The following is a 23,730-nucleotide window of genomic DNA, read 5'->3' as shown; positions in this document are numbered from 1 at the left end:
GACTGCCTAGTCCACAAGGTCTGCTGTCATCTGACCTCCGTCCATTTCCACCCATGTCACAAGTATTCCATGACCGTCTTTTTTTCCCCTCCCCTGAAAAGGACCTCTTTCCCCTCCTTTTCATGGTCTCCTCTCTATTTTCAAGAAGTATAGTAACACTCACACATATGTACATATATATATACATACATACACACACATATGCACATATACACCCATACGCCCACCATACACCCACCATACACATACACATACACATATTCATACATACATACATACATACATACATACATACACATACACCAATTGATTTGAGACAGTCTCTTCCCACCAAATCAGGTTACTATTTCAGCTAAGATGTCTGGCCACTGGGTTCCTAGGACTGCCTAGTTCTGCTCCTCTGCCTTGGGATTATAGGCTTAGGTGAGCCACGCTCTGCGGTGATGTGGATTCTCCCGCTTCCGTAGCGTACTCTCTAAGCCCCTGCTGCGCTTTCCAAAATACCTTATTTTTGTGCCAGGTGGTGGCCATGCACACATTCAGTCCCAGCACTCAGGAGACAGAGGCAGGCAGAGTTCAAGGCCAGCTTCATCTACAGAGTGAGTTCCAGGACAGCAAGGAAGGGGGTTGGGTGGGGGGGGCTACACAAAGAAACCCCGTCTCAAAACAAACAAACAACAACAAAGCCCCACCTTATTTTTGTTTCATTAAGTCAGAATTTTATGTGGCTCTGGCTGGCCTTGAACTCACTAAGCAGCCAGGGGTGACCCTGAACTGATTCTCCTGCCTTCGGTTTCCTCTGCCAGGAGCTGCTGGGATTACAGGCAGGCATGAGTCCCTACAGCTGCTGTTAGAATGCTTTCCACATTGGATTCCTTCAGAGTTATATTCATGAATGTTCTGCTGACTATAGTCATACTTTAAGGTTAATGTGGATGTGAGTAAACAAAAAATTAGTTACGATTTCATGCTTCTCGGTGTTGAAGTCCCAGGTCAAATTTAACTTGAGATGGATGGACTTCATGTCAGGTTAAATTAGAAAAGTGTGAAGGCTACAGACAGCTGGATGCAAATTCAGCTTTTTTGTAGCAACGCTGTTGGTGATGCTCGATTATTGGCACCAGTGAGTCTGCTTTTCTGTCTTATGGGCCTGTATTTGGTGTTTTGCCTGCATGTGTGTGTCCACATGAGGGTGTCAGATCTTGGAGTTACAGTTGTGAGCTGCCATGTGGGTGCTGGGAATTGAACCCTGGTCCCGTGGAAGAACATCCAGTGCTCTTAATTGCTGAGCCCCCTCCAGTCTCTAGTTTGCTTTCCTTTTGCTGAGATAAAGACCATAAGCAAGAGGTGACTTGGGGAGGGGAGGGTTTATTTGGCTTTCAGGTTACAGCCCTCATCAGGGAAAGCCGCAGCGGGAGCTCAAGGCCGAACCTGGAGAAAAGCTATCTATTGGCTCCATCACCTGACTTTCTTATAGAACTCAGGAACACCTTCCCGGACTGGTCTCACCCAGAGGACAGGGCCCTCCCTTAATCAGAAAAATGTCCCTAAGGCTTGCATGGGACAAGTCTGATTGGGGCATTTTCTCAGTCGTGTTCTCTCTTCCCAGAGACTACTTGACACAAGCTGGAGTCATCAGAGAGGAGGGAGGGAGCCTCAGATGAGAAAATGCTTACATGAGATCAGCCAGCACTCCTTATGATGGGGAACTGTTACATGGGGCTGAGAGGAAAATAGACCTTCTCTTTCCCAGTTACTTTGGTTGTGGTGTATGATCACAGCAATAGTAACCCTAAGACACAGATGACCCTAGCTTGTGTCAAGGTGACAAACAGCTAATCAGCACAGGTGCTGTGCCATGGTGTTTTAGAACTGTGAGAATCACTTGGAAATTAAAAATTTATGAGGTGTATGTGTGTGTGTGTGTGTGTGTGTGTGTGTGTGTGTGTGTGTGTGTGTTCATATCCTATGGCACCACACCATGTGGACATCAAAGGATAACCTCCTGGAATCAGTTCTCTCCTGCCCCTTGGTAGGCTCTGAGCACAGAACTCTTGATGGTCAGGTTTGGCAGCAAGCATCTCTCCAGGTTGAGCCATTTCACCAACATCCCCCCTCCCCCCAACACACACACACCTCAGTACCTTTTAGAAGATGCTAGTTGGGGGCTTGAGCGATGGCTCAGCTGTTAAGAGCACCGGACTGCTCTTCCTTCCAGAGGTCCTGAGTTCAATTCCCAGCAACCACATGGTGGCTCACAACCATCTGTAATGGGATCTGATGCCCTCTTCTGGTGTATCTGAAGACAGCTACAGTGTACTTATATATAATAAATGAATAAATCTGTAAAAAAAAAAGATTATCTTTCTGATAATTCTGACAATCAAATGTGTCCCCAGTGTTTCCATGTTTGTTTGTTCGAGAGAGGGTCTTTTATAGCCCAGCTAGCCTCAAACTTCCTGAATTTCTGATCCTTCTGCCTCTGTGCTCCTCACGTTGGGATTCCAAGCACACCCAGTTTACTGGTAGGGCCTGCAAAGGCCCTGACTTAATGCGCACTCCCATCAAAAGGAAGCAGCTCACGCCTTGCCGTGAGCAGTCTTGTTTTATAGATGAAGCAAGCAGAGGCAGTTTGGAGGTGTTAGTGACAGCAGATGCTATTTTAACAAAAGAGCTCCAGTTAGTGCCCGGGGCCAGCTTAAAACTCAGGGATCTTTCCATTTCATCATAGTCTTGCTTGGTGACCAAAGCTTCAAAAGCTTTTTATTGAAAGAGCTGTCGATAAAGGGTCTCATGTAGCCCAGATAAGCCTCAGACTTCCTATGTAGCTTAGGGCTGGCTTTGAATTCTTGCTGGTAACTCCTTAGTGCTAGGACTGCAAGCATGGTCCACCAGGTCTGACCTAATACGCTTTTTTTTTTTTTGGTTCTATTTTTCGGAGCAGGGGACCGAACCCAGGGCCTTGCGCTTCCTAGGCAAGCGCTCTACCACTGAGCTAAATCCCCAACCCCTTTATTTTTTTTTAAATGAGAGAAAATCTAGGACTCATAATAAAGCCACGGCAGCAACACTTCATTTGCTTCTGACATGGGAGGGTCTCCCTACATTGCCCAGGCTGGCCTAGGGCTCACAGTTCTCATGGCCAGTCACCCAAAAGCTGAGGTTAACTAAGGAGACTGAGGGAACAGGACTGAAGATGGGGGTGATCGGTGATGGAGTCACGTGACGAATCCCTGGACCGCAGATCCGGGAGATCAGCATCAGGGTGCAGACCTGAGTTTAATGCCTGGCCCATAAATTTATGTATGGTGTTCGAGCCAATCCCAAGCCCTAGACCATTGGCTAATCGTATCTCACCACATCATGTTCCAATAAAAACCCTGCTTAATGAGGTAACTCAGGAGTGGGGACAGCAGTGACAGTTCACCTGTGAGGACTTCCGTGGAAATAGGGGAAGCAGCCACCTTCCCGGCCTCGGCTCTTTTTTGCTGTCTCATCGCTGCATCTTAGATCTAATGCCGCAAGGGGTCGCCAGGGCCTGGGGCGCCTCGCTCTCCATCTCGCTTTTTCCTTCACGAGGTTGACCTCCTCCACACCCCACACACGAGACTTTGGGAATTTATTAAAATTCTATTTTATCTGTCCCGACATCCTTAGAGTAAACGTGTCCCAACCCTGTTTTCAAACCAGTACTCGGTTCCTTCTTTTCCCAGGATGTTATTACAAAGCTGAGTGGAATTATGACCAACGTGCAGCTGATAATGACCCGGTATAATATTGACAGCCTGTCCCCTGGGAGGAAGGTCTCCATCTCGGAAGTCCAGAAAAAGACGAGAAAGGTTTTCTTAGAAAAGATTGCCACTTGTGTGAAGAATGCTGACATAAGAGAAAGGGCTCTCTCCAAGACTCTGTCCTGGCTGGAAGAATGGAGTAAGTATCCGGAAGCATCCCGTGGGAAGGAGCACAGCTAAGGAAAGATGGGGAAGTTAAATCGGGGGGGCCTGGCCGCATCAAGGAGGAAGACCCAGCAGTGCGAGGGAAACAAACTTGAGGCCTTTGAACCTCGGTTATATCTTCATAACTTACTGATTTAACCGGGTTTCTATTCCAAGTCTCTTCCTAAAAAAGGGAAAAGGGCTCAGGAAAATACAAGATAACTGTTCCCGGATGGAGCCAAGTTGTGTAGTTACAAATTTTCGTAAGCCTAGATGGATATAATTCCTTTGTTTCCTCTGTAAAATGGTTTTCTTTTATTCTCCAAGATTTTGTTCTGTCTGAGGTGGGCGCCATCAACATGGATGAGCACTACCACTGGATCGCCAAGGTGGAGTTGATGCCGGAAATGCTGAAGAGCATCAACAATAATGTGGATTCCATGATCCGAATGATCTTATTCCTCCTCGAAGAAAGGAAGAGGCTAAAGAAAAAGTCAGGTAAGTGCACTTTGTGATACTCGGGGAGAAGGCTCTGTGATCAAGAGCACTGGGTGTTTTTCCAGAGGACCTGGGTAACATTCCCAGAACCCACATGGTGGCTCACAACCATCTGTAGCTCTGGTCCCAGTGGGAAACAATGCCTTTTTTTTTTTTTTTTGGCTTCTTTGGGTACTGTGTGCACATGGTGCCCAAACATATATGTAGACGAAATTTTCATACACATAATAGACAAAGATGTATTGAGGTATAATTTGCATCCCATAAAATGTACGTGTATCAAGTGCTCCAATATTTCTGTAAATTCACAGTTGCTGTGGGGAGATCCCCTTGGCTGTGATGATGGGGGTTGACCTCAGAGCCTCATGTTTTTGAGGCAAGCCACACCCACAGCCCATGGTAGTACAATTTTAAAGCATTTCCGCTATCCAAAAAGATCTGTGCTCTTGTGCAGTCCATCTTTCTTCTTATCCACGGTCATGGACAACCATCTATTTTGTCTCAATAAATTTATTTTGGTTATTTTCTATAAACAATCATATTATATATGGGTGTGTTCCACTGTCCACCTGTTTCCCTCTGGGGCATCAGACTAAGGAGGGCAAAGCAGAACCAGGACCAGGAATGCCGGAGCATAGGCGCTCTTAGAAGAGAAGTAGAAAGGTTTGGGCCGCCTGTGCAGGGCAGACAGCCAGGGTCCTGGATCTCTCATCAGCTACAGCTGCAAGCAGAGGCTGAGGAATGTGCAGCTGCTCTGATGTGAGCCTCTGCAGGCAGCAATAGCCCGACCACCCAAGCGGGTCCAAGATCTAGCTGTGAATGCTTTGGGAGAGAGAGAGCTCTTTCCCCAGATGTTACAACTCAGTAAAAACAGCCACTCTTAGATGGTCCTCCATCCTCAGTGAAATAACTTGTGTCCTTTATTACCTGTGGACAGGGTCTACATGAACCTTGGAGAGTGGGTGGGATTTAGGGGTAGATGTTTCCTCTTGGCTGAGATGTGAGTGCTGCTTTATTTGCATGGGGGAGGACTGCTGGTGCTATGCCACGTGCCCACAGTCCTCTCATCTGTGTGTTGTGGTTACTTGTTCCAGAGCAGGTACAGAGGCAGGTGAGGAGCAGTTCTACTCCTGTGGTTCTCACATCTTTGAGATTCCCAGGGTTTGAGCTCACCCAGCCTTACCAGTTCTTATGACTGCCCTACTTGCCCCACATGCCGGTTTTTGTTTTGTTGAGACAGAGTCTTGCTGTGTAATTGGGGCTGGCCTGGAATTTGAGATTCTCCTGTCACAGCCTTCTGGAGACTAAGATGATAGAAGTGAGTTACTACATCTTCCTGTCATGGTGGTCTGTTCTGCCTGCCTGCAACATTGTAGCACACAGTGGTAACCCAATCCTCTCTGTTAGCCTTCAATGAGTTGTCTCAGATACCGCTTCTTCTTTTGTCCTGTTCACCTGTTGGTGGATATTTGAATGTTCTCACGTTTGGCTTTTCTGAATAATGTTGCTGTAGTAACCCGTGTGAGTGTCTGTGAGGCACATGGCTTTGTGTGTATGCATGTACAGTCCTTAGAAACAAGATCATCTGCTTGATCCTACAGCAAATCTGTTTTGTAAAGTGGCTGTGGTGTTTTCCATTTCTGTCTGAGGTGGAGGAAGGCTCTAGCGTTTCCACATCATCAACACCTGACACTCTTTGGCCACCCAGGCTGGCGGTTCATGTGAGGAGATGTCCCCTGGGGATTTACAGAAGCATTTCACCCAGAAGTATGGCGGCTAAGCAACCCGCTCGCAGCCACTTTCATACCTGCTTGGGGGGCTTCCCCTTTGCATCTGGTGGGGTTTGTTTGTTTGTTTGTTTGTTTTATTAACATAGAGTTTCAAGTAGCCCAAGCTGGCCTTGAACTTCCTAGGTAGCTAAAGGTGACCTTGAACCCCTAATCTTCCTTCACTACCTCCCAAGTCCTGGAATTACAACTGTATAGCACCACGTCCGGTTCATCTTTTATATGTCTATAAGCTTTTCATTCTTTTCATATGTGAATGGGTGTTTGCCCTCATGTATGTCTGTTCGCCACCACATGCTTGCCGGTGGAGATCAACTAGAACTGGGGTTATGAATTACTGTGAGCTCCATGTGCATCCTGGGAACTGAAACCAGTACCAGCTAGTGCTTTTAACATCGGAGCATCTCTGCAAATCCTTTCCTTTTATTTATTTTTCAAGACATGTTTTCTCTGGGTACCCCTGACTGTCTTGGAACCCACTCTGTAGATGAGACTGGTCTCGAAGTTATAGAGACCCCCCCATCTCATAGTCAGAACATAGTCAGAAGTTCAGCGATGTAATATTTTAAAAGATTAATTTAGTCGTGTGTCCGTTTGTGAGCACGAGTGTAGCACCCATAAAGCCCAGAGGCAAGCAAACAGGTCCCTGGAGTTAAACAGGTGGTTGCAAACTGCCGGGTATGGATGCCGGGAACTGAACTCAGGTTTTGTAGAGAACAGTGATTTCTTAACTGCTGATCCATCTCTCTACCTCCCAACAAGACGGGTTTTATGGGTTGGTCTGTTTGATTTTTTAAGATATTTATTTAATGAATACGAATACACTGTAGCTGTCTTCAGACACACCAGACCCCATTACAGATGGTCGTGAGCCACCATGTGATTGCTGGGAATTGAACTCATGACCTCTGGAAGAGCAGTCGGTGCTCTTAACCACTGAGCCATCTCTCCAGCCCCTTGTTTGATCTTTTTTGAGACCAGTTCTAAGTAGCTCTTGCTGTCCTGGAGCTTACTGTGTAGACCAAGCTATCCTCAAACTCACAGAGATTCTCGTGCCTCTGTTTCCTGAGTGCTGGGGTTAAAGGTGAGTGCCACCACACCTGGCCTAACAATATAGTTTTATAATTATTGTTCTGTAATTATTGCTGGATATTTGTGGGGCCCAAAACTCACGTGGGGAAAAAAAAACCCTAAATACCAGGATCTACATCTAAATATCAAGAGGCTTCTGGGAACACAATTGGGTCATGTGGGCAAAGGCCAAATGCTGTTTACTCTTTCTTAAAATTTATCTACTTATTCTTATGTGTATGGGTGTTTTGCCTGTTCGTGTACCATGTGCTTGTAGTGCCTGTGGAGGCCAGAAGACGGCAGGCATCAGAAGCCCTGACACTGGAGTTCATAGAAGGAAGGGTATAAGCTGCTGCCACTGTGTGGGTGCTGGGGATCAAACTCTCAGTCCACTGGGAGGTCAGTGTTCCTAACCACTGAACCATCTCTCCAGGCCACCCCCACCCCACTTAGCCCTGGTTTAAAACAAAAGACTCCAGAATGGGAGCACATGCCCATAATCCCACCACTCAGAAGGCTGAGGCAGGAGGGCAGTCCAAGTTTGTGGCCAGTCTGACTACTTAGCAGGGTCCAGGCCCATCAGAGTAACACAGCAAGACCCTGTCTCAGAAGAAAGCAGAACAGAACAAGTACAACAAAAGACTCCAAAGAGTTCCAAAACAAAACAGCGACGACGACACCACCTCAGCCATCGATGGAGGAAGAGCAGGTCTTCATCAATGCTGAGCGCACCCACACCTCAACCTTGGATTCCCCGCCACGGGAACTCCGAGGGACAAACCTCCTGTGGTTTACAAGCCACAGCCCTGTGATATCTTGCTGCATCATCGTAGACAAAGCTACACTGGTTTTTAGATGAGTTAGGAGACCTGCGTATATCAGTGTTTTTTATTTCTTCTTGTGACTTTGACTTACCCATCAGTGCCATTTCCTTCTGATCTAGAAGTCATTTTTGGTCTCTCTTTTTTCGTAAAGATTTACTTATTTTTATTCTACGTGTAGGGATATTTTGCCTGCATGTGTGTCTCTATACCACATGTGTACCTGGTGTCCTCAGAGGCCAGAGATGGTGTTGAACACCCTGAAACTGGAGTTATAAACAGTTATGAGCTGCCATGAAGGTGCTGGTCCAGTATCTGGTCTTAGAAAGCAAGGGTGTCAGGAAAAGTAAAATAAAATTCAGCTTTTATTTGGAAATGTCATCATTTCCTTTTAGATGGACTTTCTTTTCTTTTTTTTTTCTTTTTTTTTTTTAGAGCAGTTTTAGGTTTTAAGGGGGGAAAAGCAGAGTTCTTATATGCTGTTGCATTGTTTCCCCTCATTATTGTCTTGTATTAGTGTCCAGGGAGGACAGTTCAGTGGGGAAGAGCACTGCCTGATCTCCAGAGTGCTCACAGGGCCGCAGTGTGCATAGTTCCAGCTGCAGGGGCTCTGATGTCCTCTTCTGTCTTCCATGGATACTCATACACACATGCTCATACACACATATACCTGCACACACAAAATAAAGCTTTTAAAAATATGTCTTTAAACTATCTTAAAAAGATTTAAGAAGCCAATATTAGTTGGGTAGTGGTAGCACACGCCTTTACTGCCAGCACTCGGGAGGTAAGAGGCAGGAGGATCTCTGTAAGTTTCATCTCTTCATGGGAATGTGAAATGTGCTTCTTTTTTTTTTTTAAGATTTATTTTTATTTTTATAAGTACTCTGCAGCTGTCTTCAGACACATACCCAAAGAGTGCATGGGATCCCGTTACAGATGGTTGTGAGCCACCGTGTGGTTGCTGGGAATTGAACTCAGGACCTCTGGAAGAGCAGTCAGTGCTCTTAACCACTGAGCCATCTCTCCAGCCCCCCCCCCCTTTTTTTAAGCCATTACTTTCTCCCCTTTCTTTTGTGTAGCACAATCTTCAGTGAAAGGTCTATATCTGTGGCCTATAGTTTGGGCAAGGAGAGCACAGCTGCTGTCCTTGTAGGGCTGGAGTATCTACATAAGTTATTTTCTCGTGCATCTTCTGTATTTAACTTAGATATTATCCATGCTAAAGTGAGGTCATGGGTATTTTACTACACATCCATCAATGGCCTTTCTCTCTCTCTCTCTCTCTCTCTCTCTCTCGTCATTGGCTAATAACTATAAATTAAATCCAATACTAGTAAACTTTTCCGATGAATGTTTATCCTGTAAGTACCCGTGAGTTGGGGCCAAGTGTTTTTGGCTTAAACGCAGGCACAGAATGACATAAGAGAGAGACAACTGCAATGTTTTCTTTTATGTTTTCCTTCCAGTGGCCAGAGGCACTCTCTGGAAAGTGTGGAAAGACCGGGCTATAAAGCGGCCTGCCACGGCGCAGGCTTTAAGGCCAGATCAGATGATTTCCGACCAGATTGGCCTAAATGCGAAGGTTACAGAGATCCAAAGCATGCTGCAGGAGCTCATCAGTACCTCCATGTTCAGCAAGCTGGAGAACAATGCCATTAAATACATGTCTGCGACGCTGCTCAATCTCTCCAAGGCCTTGAATACCGTCAACGAAGAGCTCAGACTCGTGAGCTTTCGAGTTGCCAGGCCGTTTCTCCACGAAGACCAAGGGACAGAGAAAGATACAGACAACTCCCAGCAAGTCATCCAAGAACTCATTGAAGAGAACGAGATGCTTCAGGAGAAACTTAGAGAATCCGAAGAAAAATGTGACCAACTTATTCGCGTCAAAAACTATCTCGGACGCCCGATACATCCCTCAGCTCCGACCTTGAGGACGATGGTTACGCTGCCTCTGCAGGTCCCGTACGTCAGCAGAGATGTCCACAGGGAGGAGGCTGGCAGTGAGGAACAGACTGATGACTCCCAGAAGAAGGGGGCTAAAAGCACCACAGTAAAGTGGGAACCATCTGGGGGTGAAGTGGCCCTGGCTGCAGATATGCAGCAAGCCGAGGACAGAGCTGTGATGACCCAGGACCAGAAGAAACTCAAAGGCCTACCACTGACGGCTGAGACCTCAGACATAAATCTGGAAACGGCGGAAAAGAGAACTGGTCAGCTTGCTATTCCAAAAGCAATGGAAAAGAAGAAACCAAGTAAACAGAAGGCCCAGGAAGTCAAAGGCACACCGAGTGTCCTGTGGGAACAACTCGGGAAGGGGAAATCGGAGCAGCTGCTTCGGAGCAGCCCAGGCTCGCCAGGGAGTAGAGAGTCCACCCTGAAGTTACCAGACAAAGATGCCAAGAGTGAGGTAGAACTGATGCAAACTGAGAGTTCCCCAGAGGTACAAAAACCGGAAACAAAGTGGAAAAAAGTAGCAGCAAAAACCGGAGTGTTAGCCTCTGCAAAACAATCTGGTAAAGCTAAGACCCCTAAGGGGACTTCAGAGACCCCCGAAGAAAGTGAGCAGGGCAGTCTAGAATCATTTCAAAGGGCCATCCTGGCTTTCCTGAGAGAGAAGAGTAGTAACATAGGAAAGGCTTTTGATCCAAAGAGTATACGGAAAGAGGAGTTGTCACTGGGAAGAACGGAAGTTGAAAAATTAAACATCATAAGGGATCAAATGGAGGAATATTTCCAAAGAGTGGCAGAGACTGTGACCGCAGCCTTGAGGACATACAAGGATGAGAAAAGGGCACAACTTAAAGAGAAGGCCAAGAAACCGTCAAAGGTGGCGCTGGGTACACCCCGGATGCTTCCTAAGCAGGGGGCAGGCAGCGCCAAGTCTGAAGTCGGCAGAGTTCTCCTCAGTGAGATCACAGACCCACCAATTAGGAAACTGGTCCTGATGCTACTAGAAGAGATAGACAGTGAGTCCACATTCAAAAGGACAAAGGAGCAGCAAGGGGTGGAGGCGGGGGCAGGGAAGGAGGAGCCAAGACTGAAGCCGAAGGACAGAGCACAGCTGCTGGAGACGTGGGGACAAGCATTCAAAGCACCAGTTGCCAGCCAGGTTCAGGACCGTCTGGGGAGAGATGCGGAAGATGCTGAGAAGCTGAGGAAGAGGGAGCGGAGTCATCTGGACATATTGAAAGCCACCAGACAATCCTCGATAAGTTTAATTCCTAAGTCGCCAATGAAGACCCCAAAATCGCAGAGAAGTCAGGTGCAGGTGCTCCCTGTGGAGCCTGGTGCAATGGGGGCCGCCGAGGAAGAGCAGCCCAAACTGTCTCCCTTCTCTTCCAGGGCCTCCCTTCTTTCTGCGAAGCCCCCCCCAATGCATGTTCTTGAGCAGGTGGAGATGGCGGGCCATGACATAGCTAAGCTTTCAGGAGCATCCCTCACCCCCGAGCAGGCACAACCTTTGACGGGTCCTCTTACTGGTGAACACACTGTAGAATTAGAGACTGCTTTCATAGCAGGGCAGGAGCAGCACTTGGGGACTAAGCTGATGGTTCCTAGGACTCTTGAGCCAACACAGACTCCAAAGGGCTCTCTCACAGCAGAAGAACCCCAGGCAGTGCGAATCTCCCAAGTGACTACTGAACAGATACCTGGGGTCACAGGCACCCAAAGAACAGTTCTCCCCTCCCAGGAGGTTCAAGTAAAAGATAGAATTCTCACCTCCAAGCAGACCCTGGAACAAGAAATCACTCTCATCCCTGAGCAAGACAAGGGGCCAAGGATCACTCTCACCCCTCAGCAGACCCAGGCCCTAGGCATCACTCTTACCTCTGAGCAGACTAAGGCCCAGAGGATCAGTCTGACTCACGAGCAGGCTCGGGCCCTTGGGATCATGCTCACTCCTGAGCAGTACCAAGAAGAGAGACTTAGTCTGACTCCTCAGCAGGCCCAGATCCTGGGACTCACTCTCGACCTTCAGCAGGCTAAGGCCCTGGGAATCACCCTCACCCCTGAGCAGACCAAGGCACAGAGGGTCAGTCTGATCCCGCAACAGTCCCAGGCCCTGGAAGCCACTCTCACCGCTCAGCAGGCTGAAGCACAAAGAATTAATCTCACCCCGGAGCAGGCTGAGGTCCTGGGGCTCTCTCTGACCCCTCAGCCTATCATTCATGCACCTGAGCAGGCTGAGGTCCTGGGGCTCTCTCTGACCCCTCAGCCTATCATTCATGCACCTGAGCAGGCTGAGGTCCTGGGGCTCTCTCTGACCCCTCAGCCGATCACTCTCTACCCTGAGCAGGCCCAGGCCCTGGGTATCACCCCAACACCTCAGCCGATCACTCTCTACCCTGAGCAGACCCAGGTCCCGGGTATCACCCCGACCCCTCAGCCGATCACTCGGGCCCCTGAGCAGGCCCAGGCCCCGGGTATCACCCCAACCCCTCAGCCGATCACTCACGCCCCTGAGCAGACCCAGGCCCCGGGTATCACCCCGACCCCTCAGCCGATCACTCGCGCCCCTGAGCAGACCCAGGCCCCGGGTATCACCCCGACCCCTCAGCCGATCACTTTCAACCCTGAGCAGGCCCGGGTCCTGGCGATCAATCTCATTGATGAGCAGGTCAGTCTGAGCCCTCAACAGGCCAAGGCTCTGGGTATCACTCCTACCCCTCAGATGACCACTCTCACTCCTGAACAGACTCAGGCCCTGGGTATCACCCCAACGCCTCAGCTGATCACTCTCTACCCTGAGCAGGCCCAGGCCCCGGGTATCACCCCGACCCCTCAGCCGATCACTCTCGCCCCTGAGCAGGCCCAGGCCCCGGGTATCACCCCGACCCCTCAGCCGATCACTCTCTCCCCTGAGCAGGCCCGGGTCCTGGCGATCAATCTCATTGATGAGCAGGTCAGTCTGAGCCCTCAACAGGCCAAGGCTCTGGGTATCACTCCTACCCCTCAGATGACCACTCTCACTCCTGAACAGACTCAGGCCCTGGGTATCACTCCAATGCCTCAGCCGATCACTCTCTACCCTGAGCAGGCCCAGGCCCCGGGTATCACCCCGACTCCTCAGCCGATCACTCTCTACCCTGAGCAGGCCCAGGCCCCGGGTATCACCCCAACCCCTCAGCCGATCACTCGCGCCCCTGAGCAGGCCCAGGCCCCGGGTATCACCCCAACGCCTCAGCCGATCACTCGCGCCCCTGAGCAGGCCCAGGCCCCGGGTATCACCCCGAACTCTCAGCCGATCACTCGTGCCCCTGAGCAGGCCCAGGCCCCGGGTATCACCCCAACGCCTCAGCCGATCACTCGCGCCCCTGAGCAGACCCAGGCCCCGGGTATCACCCCGACCCCTCAGCCGATCACTTTCACCCCTGAGCAGGCCCAGGCCCCGGGTATCACCCCGACCCCTCAGCCAATCACTCACGCCCCTGAGCAGACCCAGGCCCCGGGTATCACCCGGACCCCTCAGCCGATCACTCGCGCCCCTGAGCAGACCCAGGCCCCGGGTATCACCCGGACCCCTCAGCGGATCACTCGCGCCCCTGAGCAGGCCCAGGCCCCGGGTATCACCCCGACCCCTCAGCGGATCACTCGCGCCCCTGAGCAGGCCCAGGCCCCGGGTATCACCCCGACCCCTCAGCCGATCACTCGCGCCCCTGAGCAGGCCGAGGCCCCGGGTATCACCCGGACCCCTCAGCCGATCACTCGCGCCCCTGAGCAGGCCCAGGCCCCGGGTATCACCCGGATCCCTCAGCCGATCACTCGCGCCCCTGAGCAGGCCCAGGCCCCGGGTATCACCCGGACCCCTCAGCCGATCACTCGTGCCCCTGAGCAGGCCCAGGCCCCGGGTATCACCCCGACCCCTCAGCCGATCACTCGCGCCCCTGAGCAGACCCAGGCCCCGGGTATCACCCCGACCCCTCAGCCGATCACTTTCAACCCTGAGCAGGCCCGAGTCCTGGCGATCAATCTCATTGATGAGCAGGTCAGTCTGAGCCCTCAACAGGCCAAGGCTCTGGGTATCACTCCTACCCCTCAGATGACCACTCTCACTCCTGAACAGACTCAGGCCCTGGGTATCACCCCAACGCCTCAGCCGATCACTCTCTACCCTGAGCAGGCCCAGGCCCCGGGTATCACCCCAACCCCTCAGCCGATCACTCTCTCCCCTGAGCAGGCCCAGGCCCCGGGTATCACCCCGACCCCTCAGCAGATCACTCGCGCCCCTGAGCAGGCCCAGGCCCCGGGTATCACCCCGACCCCTCAGCCGATCACTCTCTCCCCTGAGCAGGCCCGGGTCCTGGCGATCAATCTCATTGATGAGCAGGTCGGTCTGAGCCCTCAACAGGCCAAGGCTCTGGGTATCACTCCTACCCCTCAGATGACCACTCTCACTCCTGAACAGACTCAGGCCCTGGGTATCACCCCAACGCCTCAGCCGATCACACTCTCCCCTGAGCAGGCCCAGGCCCCGGGTATCACCCCGACCCCTCAGCCGATCACTCTCTCCCCTGAGCAGGCCCAGGCCCCGGGTATCACCCCGACTCCTCAGCCGACCACTCTCTACCCTGAGCAGACCCAGGCCCCGGGTATCACCCGGATCCCTCAGCCGATCACTCGCGCCCCTGAGCAGGCCCAGGCCCCGGGTATCACCCCGACCCCTCAGCCGATCACTCGCGCCCCTGAGCAGACCCAGGCCCTGGGTATCACCCCGACCCCTCAGCCAATCACTTTCACCCCTGAGCAGGCCCAGGCCCCGGGTATCACCCCGACCCCTCAGCCGATCACTCACGCCCCTGAGCAGACCCAGGCCCTGGGTATCACCCCGACCCCTCAGCCGATCACTTTCACCCCTGAGCAGGCCCAGGTCCTGAGTGTCACTCCTACTCTTCAGCCAATCACTTTCACCCCTGAGCAGGCCCAGGCCCTGGGTATCACCCCGACCCCTCAGCCAGTCACTCTCACCCCTAAGCAGAACCAGGCCCTGGCAATCGCTCTCACTGCTGAGCAGGTCAAGACTCAGTCAGTCAGTCTGAGCCCGAAGCAGACTCAGGCCCTGGGTATCACCCCAACCCCTCAGCCAATAACTTTCACCCCTGATCAGACCCAGGCCCTGGGTATCACCCCAACCCCTCAGCCGATCACTCTCTCCCCTGAGCAGGCCCGGGTCCTGGCGATCAATCTCATTGATGAGCAGGTCAGTCTGAGCCCTCAACAGGCCAAGGCTCTGGGTATCACTCCTACCCCTCAGATGACCACTCTCACTCCTGAACAGACTCAGGCCCTGGGTATCACCCCAACGCCTCAGCCGATCACTCTCTACCCTGAGCAGGTCCAGGCCCTGGGTATCACCCCGACCCCTCAGCCGATCACTCTCTCCCCTGAGCAGGCCCAGGCCCTGGCTATCACTCCGACCCCACCACCAATCACTCTTGCCCCTGAGCAGACAGAAGCTCTGGGTATCACCCCGACCCCTCAGCCAATTACTCTTTCCCCTGAGCAGGTCCAGGCCCTGGGTATTACTTCTACCCCTGAGCCGATCACTCTCGACCCTGAGCAGGCCCAGGCCCTGGGTATCATCCCGACCCCTCAGCCGATCACTCTCGCCCCTGAGCAGACAGAAGCCCTGGGTATCACCCCGACCCCACCACCGATCACTCTCACCCCTGAGGAGATCCAAAACCTGGGGATTTCTCTCATTCCCAAACAACAGGAGATCAGTCTTAGTCCCCAGCAGGCCGAAGCTCTTGGGCTTACTATTACCCCTCAGCAGGCTCAAGTACAGAAGATTTATTTCACCCCTCTGCAGGCCCAAGCTCTGGGTATCAGACTCAGCCCTGACCAGGCCGAGACACTGAAGATCAGTCTTACCCCTGAGCAGGCCCATTCTCTGGGCATCATTCTCACAGTTGAGCAGGCCAAGGCCCAGAGGATTAATCTGACCCCTCAGCAGGCTGAGGACTTGGGACTCACTCTCACCCCTGAGCAGGCCCAGGACCTAGGGGTTTATCTCATTCCCAAACGACAGCAGATCAGTCTTAGTCCCCAGCAGGCCCAAGCTCTCGGGCTCACTCTCACCCCTCAGCAGGCTCAGGTACAGAAGATTTATCTGACTGCTCCGCAGGCCCAAGCTCTGGGTATCATTCTCAACCCTGAGCAGGCCAAGACACTGAATATCAGTCTTACGCCTGAGGAGGCCCACTCACTAGGCCTCACTCTCACACTTGACCAGGCCAAGGCACAGAGGGTCAGTCTGACCCCTCAGCAGGCTGAGGACTTGGGAATAACTCTCACCCCTGAGCAGGCCCAGGACCTAGGGATTTCTCTCATTCCTAAAGAACGGGAGATAAGTTTCAGTCCTGAGCAGGCCCAAGCTCTGGGGCTCACTCTCACCCCTCAGCAGGCTCAAGTAGAGAAGATTTATCTCACCCCTCAGCATGCCCAAGCTCTGGGTATCAGACTCAGCCCTGAGCAGGCCAAGACAATGAAGATCAGTCTTAGCCCTGAGCAAGCCCAATCTCTGGGCATCATTCTCACAGTTGAGCAGGCCAAGGCCCAGAAGATTAATCTGACCCTTCAGCAGGCTGAGGACTTGGGACTCACTCTCACCCCTGAGCAGGCCCAGGACCTAGGGGTTTCTCTCATTCCTAAAGAACAGGAGATAAGTTTCAGTCCTGAGCAGGCCCAAGCTCTGGGGCTCACTCTCACCCCTCAGCAGGCTCAAGTAGAGAAGATTTATCTCAACCCTCAGCAGGCCCAAGCTCTGGGTATCAAACTCAGCCCTGAGCAGGCCAAGACAATGAAGATCAGTCTTAGCCCTGAGCAAGCCCAATCTCTGGGCATCATTCTCACAGTTGAGCAGGCCAAGGCCCAGAAGATTAATCTGACCCTTCAGCAGGCTGAGGACTTGGGACTCACTCTCACCCCTGAGCAGACCCAGGACCTAGGGGTTTATCTCATACCTAAAGAACAGGAGATCAGTCTTAGTCCTGAGCAGGCCCAAGCTCTGGGGCTCACTCTCACCCCTCAGCAGGCCAAGGCACAGAAGATTTATCTCACCCCTCAGCAGGCCCAAGCTCTGGGTATCAAACTCAGCCCTGAGCAGGCCAAGACACGGGGGTTCAGTCTTACCTCTGAGCAGGCCCAAGATTTGGGCATCATTCTTACAGTTGAGCAGGCCAAGGCCCAGAGGATTAATCTGACCCTTCGGCAGGCTGAGGACTTGGGACTCACTCTCACCTCTGAGCAGGCTGAGGCCTTGGGAATAACTCCTTCCCCACGGCAGGCTGAGGCCTTGGGAATAACTCCTTCCCCTGGGCAGGCTGAGGCCTTGGGAATAACTCCTACCCCATGGGAGGCTGAGGCCTTGGGAATAACTCCTACCCCATGGGAGGCTGAGGCCTTGGGAATAGCTCCTACTCCTAGGCAGGCTGAGGCCTTGGGAATAGCTCCTACTCCTGAGCAGGCTGAGGCCTTGGGAATAGCTCCTACCCCTGAGCAGGCTGAGGCCTTGGGAATAGCTCCTACTCCTAGGCAGGCTGAGGCCTTGGGAATAACTCCTTCCCCTGGGCAGGCTGAGGCCTTGGGAATAACTCCTACCCCTGGGCAGGCTAAAGCCTTGGGAGTAGCTCCTTCCAAACGGCAGGCTAAGGCCTTGAGAATAGCTCCTACTCCTAGGCAGGCTAAGGCCTTGGGAGTAGCTCCTACTCCTAGGCAGGCTGAGCCCTTGGGAATAACTCCTATCCCATGGGAGGCTGAGGACTTGGGACTCACTCTCACCCCTGAGCAGGCCCAGGACCTAGGGGTTTCTCTCATTCCTAAAGAACAGGAGATCAGTCTTAGTCCTGAGCAGGCCCAAGCTCTGGGGCTCACTCTCACCCCTCAGCAGGCCAAGGCACAGAAGATTTATCTCACCCCTCAGCAGGCCCAAGCTCTGGGTATCAAACTCAGCCCAGAGCAGGCCAAGACAATGAAGATCAGTCTTAGCCCTGAGCAAGCCCAATCTCTGGGCATCATTCTCACAGTTGAGCAGGCCAAGGCCCAGAAGATTAATCTGACCCTTCAGCAGGCTGAGGACTTGGGACTCACTCTCACCCCTGAGCAGGCCCAGGACCTAGGGGTTTCTCTCATTCCTAAAGAACAGGAGATAAGTTTCAGTCCTGAGCAGGCCCAAGCTCTGGGGCTCACTCTCACCCCTCAGCAGGCTCAAGTAGAGAAGATTTATCTCAACCCTCAGCAGGCCCAAGCTCTGGGTATCAGACTTAGCCCTGAGCAGGCCAAGACAATGAAGATCAGTCTTAGCCCTGAGCAAGCCCAATCTCTGGGCATCATTCTCACAGTTGAGCAGGCCAAGGCCCAGAAGATTAATCTGACCCTTCAGCAGGCTGAGGACTTGGGACTCACTCTCACCCCTGAGCAGGCCCAGGACCTAGGGGTTTCTCTCATTCCTAAAGAACAGGAGATAAGTTTCAGTCCTGAGCAGGCCCAAGCTCTGGGGCTCACTCTCACCCCTCAGCAGGCTCAAGTAGAGAAGATTTATCTCAACCCTCAGCAGGCCCAAGCTCTGGGTATCAGACTCAGCCCTGAGCAGGCCAAGACAATGAAGATCAGTCTTAGCCCTGAGCAAGCCCAATCTCTGGGCATCATTCTTACAGTTGAGCAGGCCAAGGCCCAGAAAATTAATCTGACCCTTCAGCAGGCTGAGGACTTGGGACTCACTCTCACCCCTGAGCAGGCCCAGGACCTAGGGGTTTCTCTCATTCCTAAAGAACAGGAGATAAGTTTCAGTCCTGAGCAGGCCCAAGCTCTGGGGCTCACTCTCACCCCTCAGCAGGCTCAAGTAGAGAAGATTTATCTCAACCCTCAGCAGGCCCAAGCTCTGGGTATCAAACTCAGCCCTGAGCAGGCCAAGACAATGAAGATCAGTCTTAGCCCTGAGCAAGCCCAATCTCTGGGCATCATTCTCACAGTTGAGCAGGCCAAGGCCCAGAAGATTAATCTGACCCTTCAGCAGGCTGAGGACTTGGGACTCACTCTCACCCCTGAGCAGACCCAGGACCTAGGGGTTTCTCTCATTCCTAAAGAACAGGAGATCAGTCTTAGTCCTGAGCAGGCCCAAGCTCTGGGGCTCACTCTCACCCCTCAGCAGGCCAAGGCACAGAAGATTTATCTCACCCCTCAGCAGGCCCAAGCTCTGGGTATCAAACTCAGCTCTGAGCAGGCCAAGACAATGAAGATCAGTCTTAGCCCTGAGCAAGCCCAATCTCTGGGCATCATTCTTACAGTTGAGCAGGCCAAGGCCCAGAAAATTAATCTGACCCTTCAGCAGGCTGAGGACTTGGGACTCACTCTCACCCCTGAGCAGGCCCAGGACCTAGGGGTTTATCTCATTCCTAAAGAACAGGAGATCAGTCTTAGTCCTGAGCAGGCCCAAGCTCTGGGGCTCACTCTCACCCCTCAGCAGGCCAAGGCACAGAAGATTTATCTCACCCCTCAGCAGGCCCAAGCTCTGGGTATCAAACTCAGCCCTGAGCAGGCCAAGACAATGAAGATCAGTCTTAGCCCTGAGCAAGCCCAATCTCTGGGCATCATTCTCACAGTTGAGCAGGCCAAGGCCCAGAGGATTAATCTGACCCTTCGGCAGGCTGAGGACTTAGGACTCACTCTCACCTCTGAACAGGCTGAGGCCTTGGGAATAACTCTTTCCCCTGGGCAGGCTGAGGCCTTGGGAATAGCTCCTACCCCTGGGCAGGCTGAGGCCTTGGGAGTAGCTCCTACCCCACGGCAGGCTGAGGCCTTGAGAATAACTCCTTCCCCAAGGCAGGCTGAGGCCTTGGGAATAACTCCTTCCCCAAGGCAGGCTGAGGGCTTGGGTATAACTCCTTCCCCACGGCAGGCTGAGGCCTTGGGAATAGCTCCTACCCCTGAGCAGGCTGAGGCCTTGGGAATAGCTCCTACCCCAAGGCAGGCTAAGGCCTTGAGAATAGCTCCTACTCCTAGGCGGGCTAAAGCCTTGGGAATAACTCCTTCCCCTGGGCAGGCTAAAGCCTTGGGAATAACTCCTTCCCCTGGGCAGGCTAAAGCCTTGGGAATAACTCCTTCCCCTAAGCAGGCTGAGGCCTTGGGAATAACTCCTTCCCCTAAGCAGGCTGAGGCCTTGGGAATAACTCCTTCCCCTGGGCAGGCTAAAGCCTTGGGAATAACTCCTTCCCCTGGACAGGCTAAAACCTTGGGAATAACTCCTTCCCCTGGGCAGGCTAAAGCCTTGGGAATAACTCCTTCCCCTGGGCAGGCTGCGGCCTTGGGAATAACTCCTTCCCCTGGGCAGGCTAAAGCCTTGGGAATAACTCCTTCCCCTAAGCAGGCTGAGGCCTTGGGAATAACTCCTTCCCCTAAGCAGACTGAGGCCTTGGGAATAACTCCTTCCCCTGGGCAGGCTAAAGCCTTGGGAATAACTCCTTCCCCTGGGCAGGCTAAAACCTTGGGAATAACTCCTTCCCCTGGGCAGGCTAAAGCCTTGGGAATAACTCCTTCCCCTGAGCCTGGCAAAGAAAGTTTAGGTCTGACCCCTGAGCAAGTTCAGGCCTTGAGTACCAGTTTCTTCCCTAAGGAAACCCAGTCCTTGGGAATTTATCTCACCCCAAAGCAGGCCTGGAAATTGGGGATCACTCTTACTACTACTCAAGCCAAGGTAATGAAGATTAGTTTGACCCCTGAGCAGGCCCAGGCCCTGGGGATCACTTTCACCCCTGAGCAGGCCAAGGCACGGAGGACCAGTCTGACCCCTGAGCAGGCCCAGGCTCTGGGGGTCGCACTCACACCTCAGCAGGCCAAGGCCCAGAGGATCACTCTCACCCCAGAGCAGGCCCAGGGCCTGGGGGTCGCTCTCACTCCTGAGCAGGCCCTGGCCCTGGGGATTGCTCTCATCCCCGATAATGCCCAGGCACAAGGTATTCTTTCTCTCAGGAAATCCCAGGATTTGGATGTTCCATTAACTCATAAACAAGCAGAAGCACTAAGGAGCCGTTTTTCTGTGAAGCAACTTGAAGCCCTGGGAACCCAAAGACTTATCTCTGAGTCTGTCCAAATGCCAAAGCCAGCTGTCGCTTCTAAACAGACCCAGACAATTGGAATCCCACTAACTACTCAACTGTCCCAGGGACTTGGAGTTCCACTTACAAAGAGACAGGACACAGCAGTGGGGATCTCTCCCCTCCTTCCCAGGCAGACCCAGGCATTTGAGCCTGCCCAGGCAAAGCAGCCTCCCCTCAGACCCAGGCAGGCCCCACCATGGCAGGACCAGCTTGCTCCAGGGCTCACAAAGACACTGGTATTCACCATCAGTCTCCAGAAAGCCTGGAACTTGGGTCTCACTTTTACCTATGAACAAATGCAGGCAGCAGCGGTCACCCTCACCTCTGAGCAGGTGGCAGCATTAGAAGATGCTCTCACTGAGGCAATGGCTTGGAGATGGGAGACTTTAGTCACACCAGAAAGGGTTCAAGCGGCATCAAACATTACTGCTAAGCATCTGCAAGCACTGGGAGCTACTGCTCGTCAGTCAGTTCAGGCATTTCGCACTCCTTTTACCTTGGAAAGGCCTGCCGCATTGGTTCCTTCCACTGACTGGCCTCCTCTCACTCAAGCCCCATTTCCCCTTACGACAAGCCTAGGAGTGAGTATTCTTCCAGACTCTGAGAAGCCACGGATGTCTCCTCCCTACAGACAGACTCTTGCAGACAGGGGCCAAGGCGTTCCTGCACAGGTCCAAGGACCAGAAGAAGTCCCTCCTTCCAGTAGACAGCTCCTAGCACCTGGGGCTCCTCCCACTCCAGGGCCTCCTCTGGGCCCTAAGCACTTCTTCAAACCAAAAGACACTTGGCCACCTCTAGTATCAGAACCCTACTTCCCCCACCGAACACCTCCTGCGTCTAGAGTCCCACCCACCTCTGGAGAGGCGCCAGGACTTGTTTCTGGAGACACTGCTGCCCAGAAGGAGCTCCTGGTTTCCAGAACCTCCCTCTTCCAGCCTCCTGCCTTCCGTGAGCAAGCTCCCTCTCCTGCCCCTGAATGGCAAGAGCCATCGTGGACCATTCCCATGCAAGGGTTGGTACCAATAAGCTCCTCCTTCCCGCTGCATCCCTCCACAGCAGAGGCCCTCCCAACCCCTGGAAGATCTCAGAGAATTCCCCCCTCTTCAACCACTCAGAGAAGTTCAGAAGCCAAACCTCTAAAACCTAAGTCAGCGAGAGCTCTTCCGGGTGTTGCTCTGGGTTTTGAGGCCTCTCCGGCTCCTTTCCCTATCGAGAAGACCCAAGTACCTAAGGTTTCTGACACTTCAGAACAAACTCAAGTACTCCAAGGTTCTTTTGACATGCAACCATTTGGAATATTTCAGCCTTATGTCACCAGCTCCAGGATACCACGGTCACAGTCCCCTCTCACTGGTGAGAAAGCCCTTTCCAGAGAGAAGCCTGGAATACCACTACCGTCTCTCACCACTCAACTCCCCCAAACACAACAGATCTTACCTTCTGAAAAGAGCCAGAAACCACAGCTCCCCCCGATAGACAAGCCCTGGACACCAACCCCTGTTTCTGGTACCAGAGAAGCCAAGATGATGGTGCCCCCTTTCACTGATCAGCACTCTGAGGACAGATATGTCATTGATGTGGAGGCTCAGAGGAAGAATCTGGTCACATTAAATCAGGCTGCACAAACTTCTGGACTCCCTGAACAATATCTCACAGTTGCCAAGAATCTCATCATCGAATTGCTTCATATAGATACAGTTCGGCTAGGGTATCTGTCCCGCAAGTATGTTGCCTATAGGCTGATCCAGCTTGCCAGGTAGGCATAGTTATTGTACATATTGTTTACTGGAATATAACTGATGTCAAATGCTTTCCTTCTCTACCTAGATTTTTATGTTCATCAGACACATGCTCATTATATATACTTTTATTTTATGTGTATGGGTATTTTGTATGCATGTGTATCTGGGCTACGTGTGTACCTGTGCTCAAAGAGGATGTTGGATCTCCTGAGAATGGGATTACATCAGTTGTGAGCTACAGTGGGAGTGCTGGGCGGGAGACCCGGGCCCTCTGGGAAAACCAGCAACTGCTTAATCACTGAGCCTTCTCTCCAGCCCCAGATCGTACACTGTAACATGCTCTGATTAAGGATCTGCAGCAGGAAGGAGGTTTAAGACCACAAAGGGAAGTGGGCTGTGGTGGTACCTGCTTGTAATTTTGTTTGAGAGCTGAAGGCAGAAGGAGTGTATATGTAGAGCACTAGGGGACCGTGTGTGAGCATGCATGTGTTGCCCTTGGCAAATAGAGGACGGAGGAGGAGGTCAGGTGTCTTTCTCCTGTTCTCTTGAGGCTGCATCTCTCCCAGAACCTTTCTACAAGACTGACCTGTTCCTCTCCGCCAAAACTGGGATGAGATGCATAGCCACTCCAGGCTTCATTTATTTACTCGTGTGTGTTTCTGAGATAAGGCTCACCCTGAAACTGACACTGACTTGAAACTCGCTGTGTAGCCCAGGCTGGCCCCTAACTCTGAACCTTCCTGCCCCGCCTCCAGATGAGTAGGATTGCAGACAGG

General features: G+C 52.3%; 1 protein-coding gene and 1 long non-coding RNA gene across 9 annotated transcripts in view; one reads left to right on the top strand and one right to left on the bottom strand.

Annotated features, from left to right (window-relative positions):
• LOC102549417 (uncharacterized) overlaps positions 1-23,730 on the bottom strand; it is a 56,816-nt gene that overhangs the window by 8,574 nt on the left and 24,512 nt on the right. For 5 of the 8 annotated variants that reach the window (XR_593722.4, XR_010053102.1, XR_010053096.1 and 2 more), the window contains one exon: positions 2,145-2,343. The exons of 2 other annotated variants lie outside the window; for them this stretch is intronic. This is a non-coding gene — a long non-coding RNA (uncharacterized LOC102549417). Of the gene's footprint in view, positions 1-2,144; positions 2,344-8,459; positions 8,783-23,730 lie in introns of those variants that run through there. One more of the 8 variants, XR_010053101.1, reaches the window with a different exon arrangement.
• Positions 1-23,730, top strand: part of LOC100362820 (Protein FAM186A-like) — a 59,057-nt gene that overhangs the window by 16,214 nt on the left and 19,113 nt on the right. Inside the window, exons 2-4 of the mRNA XM_039080362.2 lie at positions 3,714-3,930; positions 4,263-4,433; positions 9,582-22,968. Coding sequence (XP_038936290.1) covers positions 3,714-3,930; positions 4,263-4,433; positions 9,582-22,968 — 13,775 coding nt within the window. The remainder of the gene's footprint in view (positions 1-3,713; positions 3,931-4,262; positions 4,434-9,581; positions 22,969-23,730) is intronic.

Source organism: Rattus norvegicus, chromosome 7 (assembly GCF_036323735.1).
Source record: "Rattus norvegicus strain BN/NHsdMcwi chromosome 7, GRCr8, whole genome shotgun sequence".
Lineage (NCBI taxonomy): Eukaryota > Metazoa > Chordata > Mammalia > Rodentia > Muridae > Rattus > Rattus norvegicus.
The sequence above is the reverse complement of the archived record's forward strand: the minus strand, read 5'-3'. Positions and strand labels throughout refer to the sequence as shown.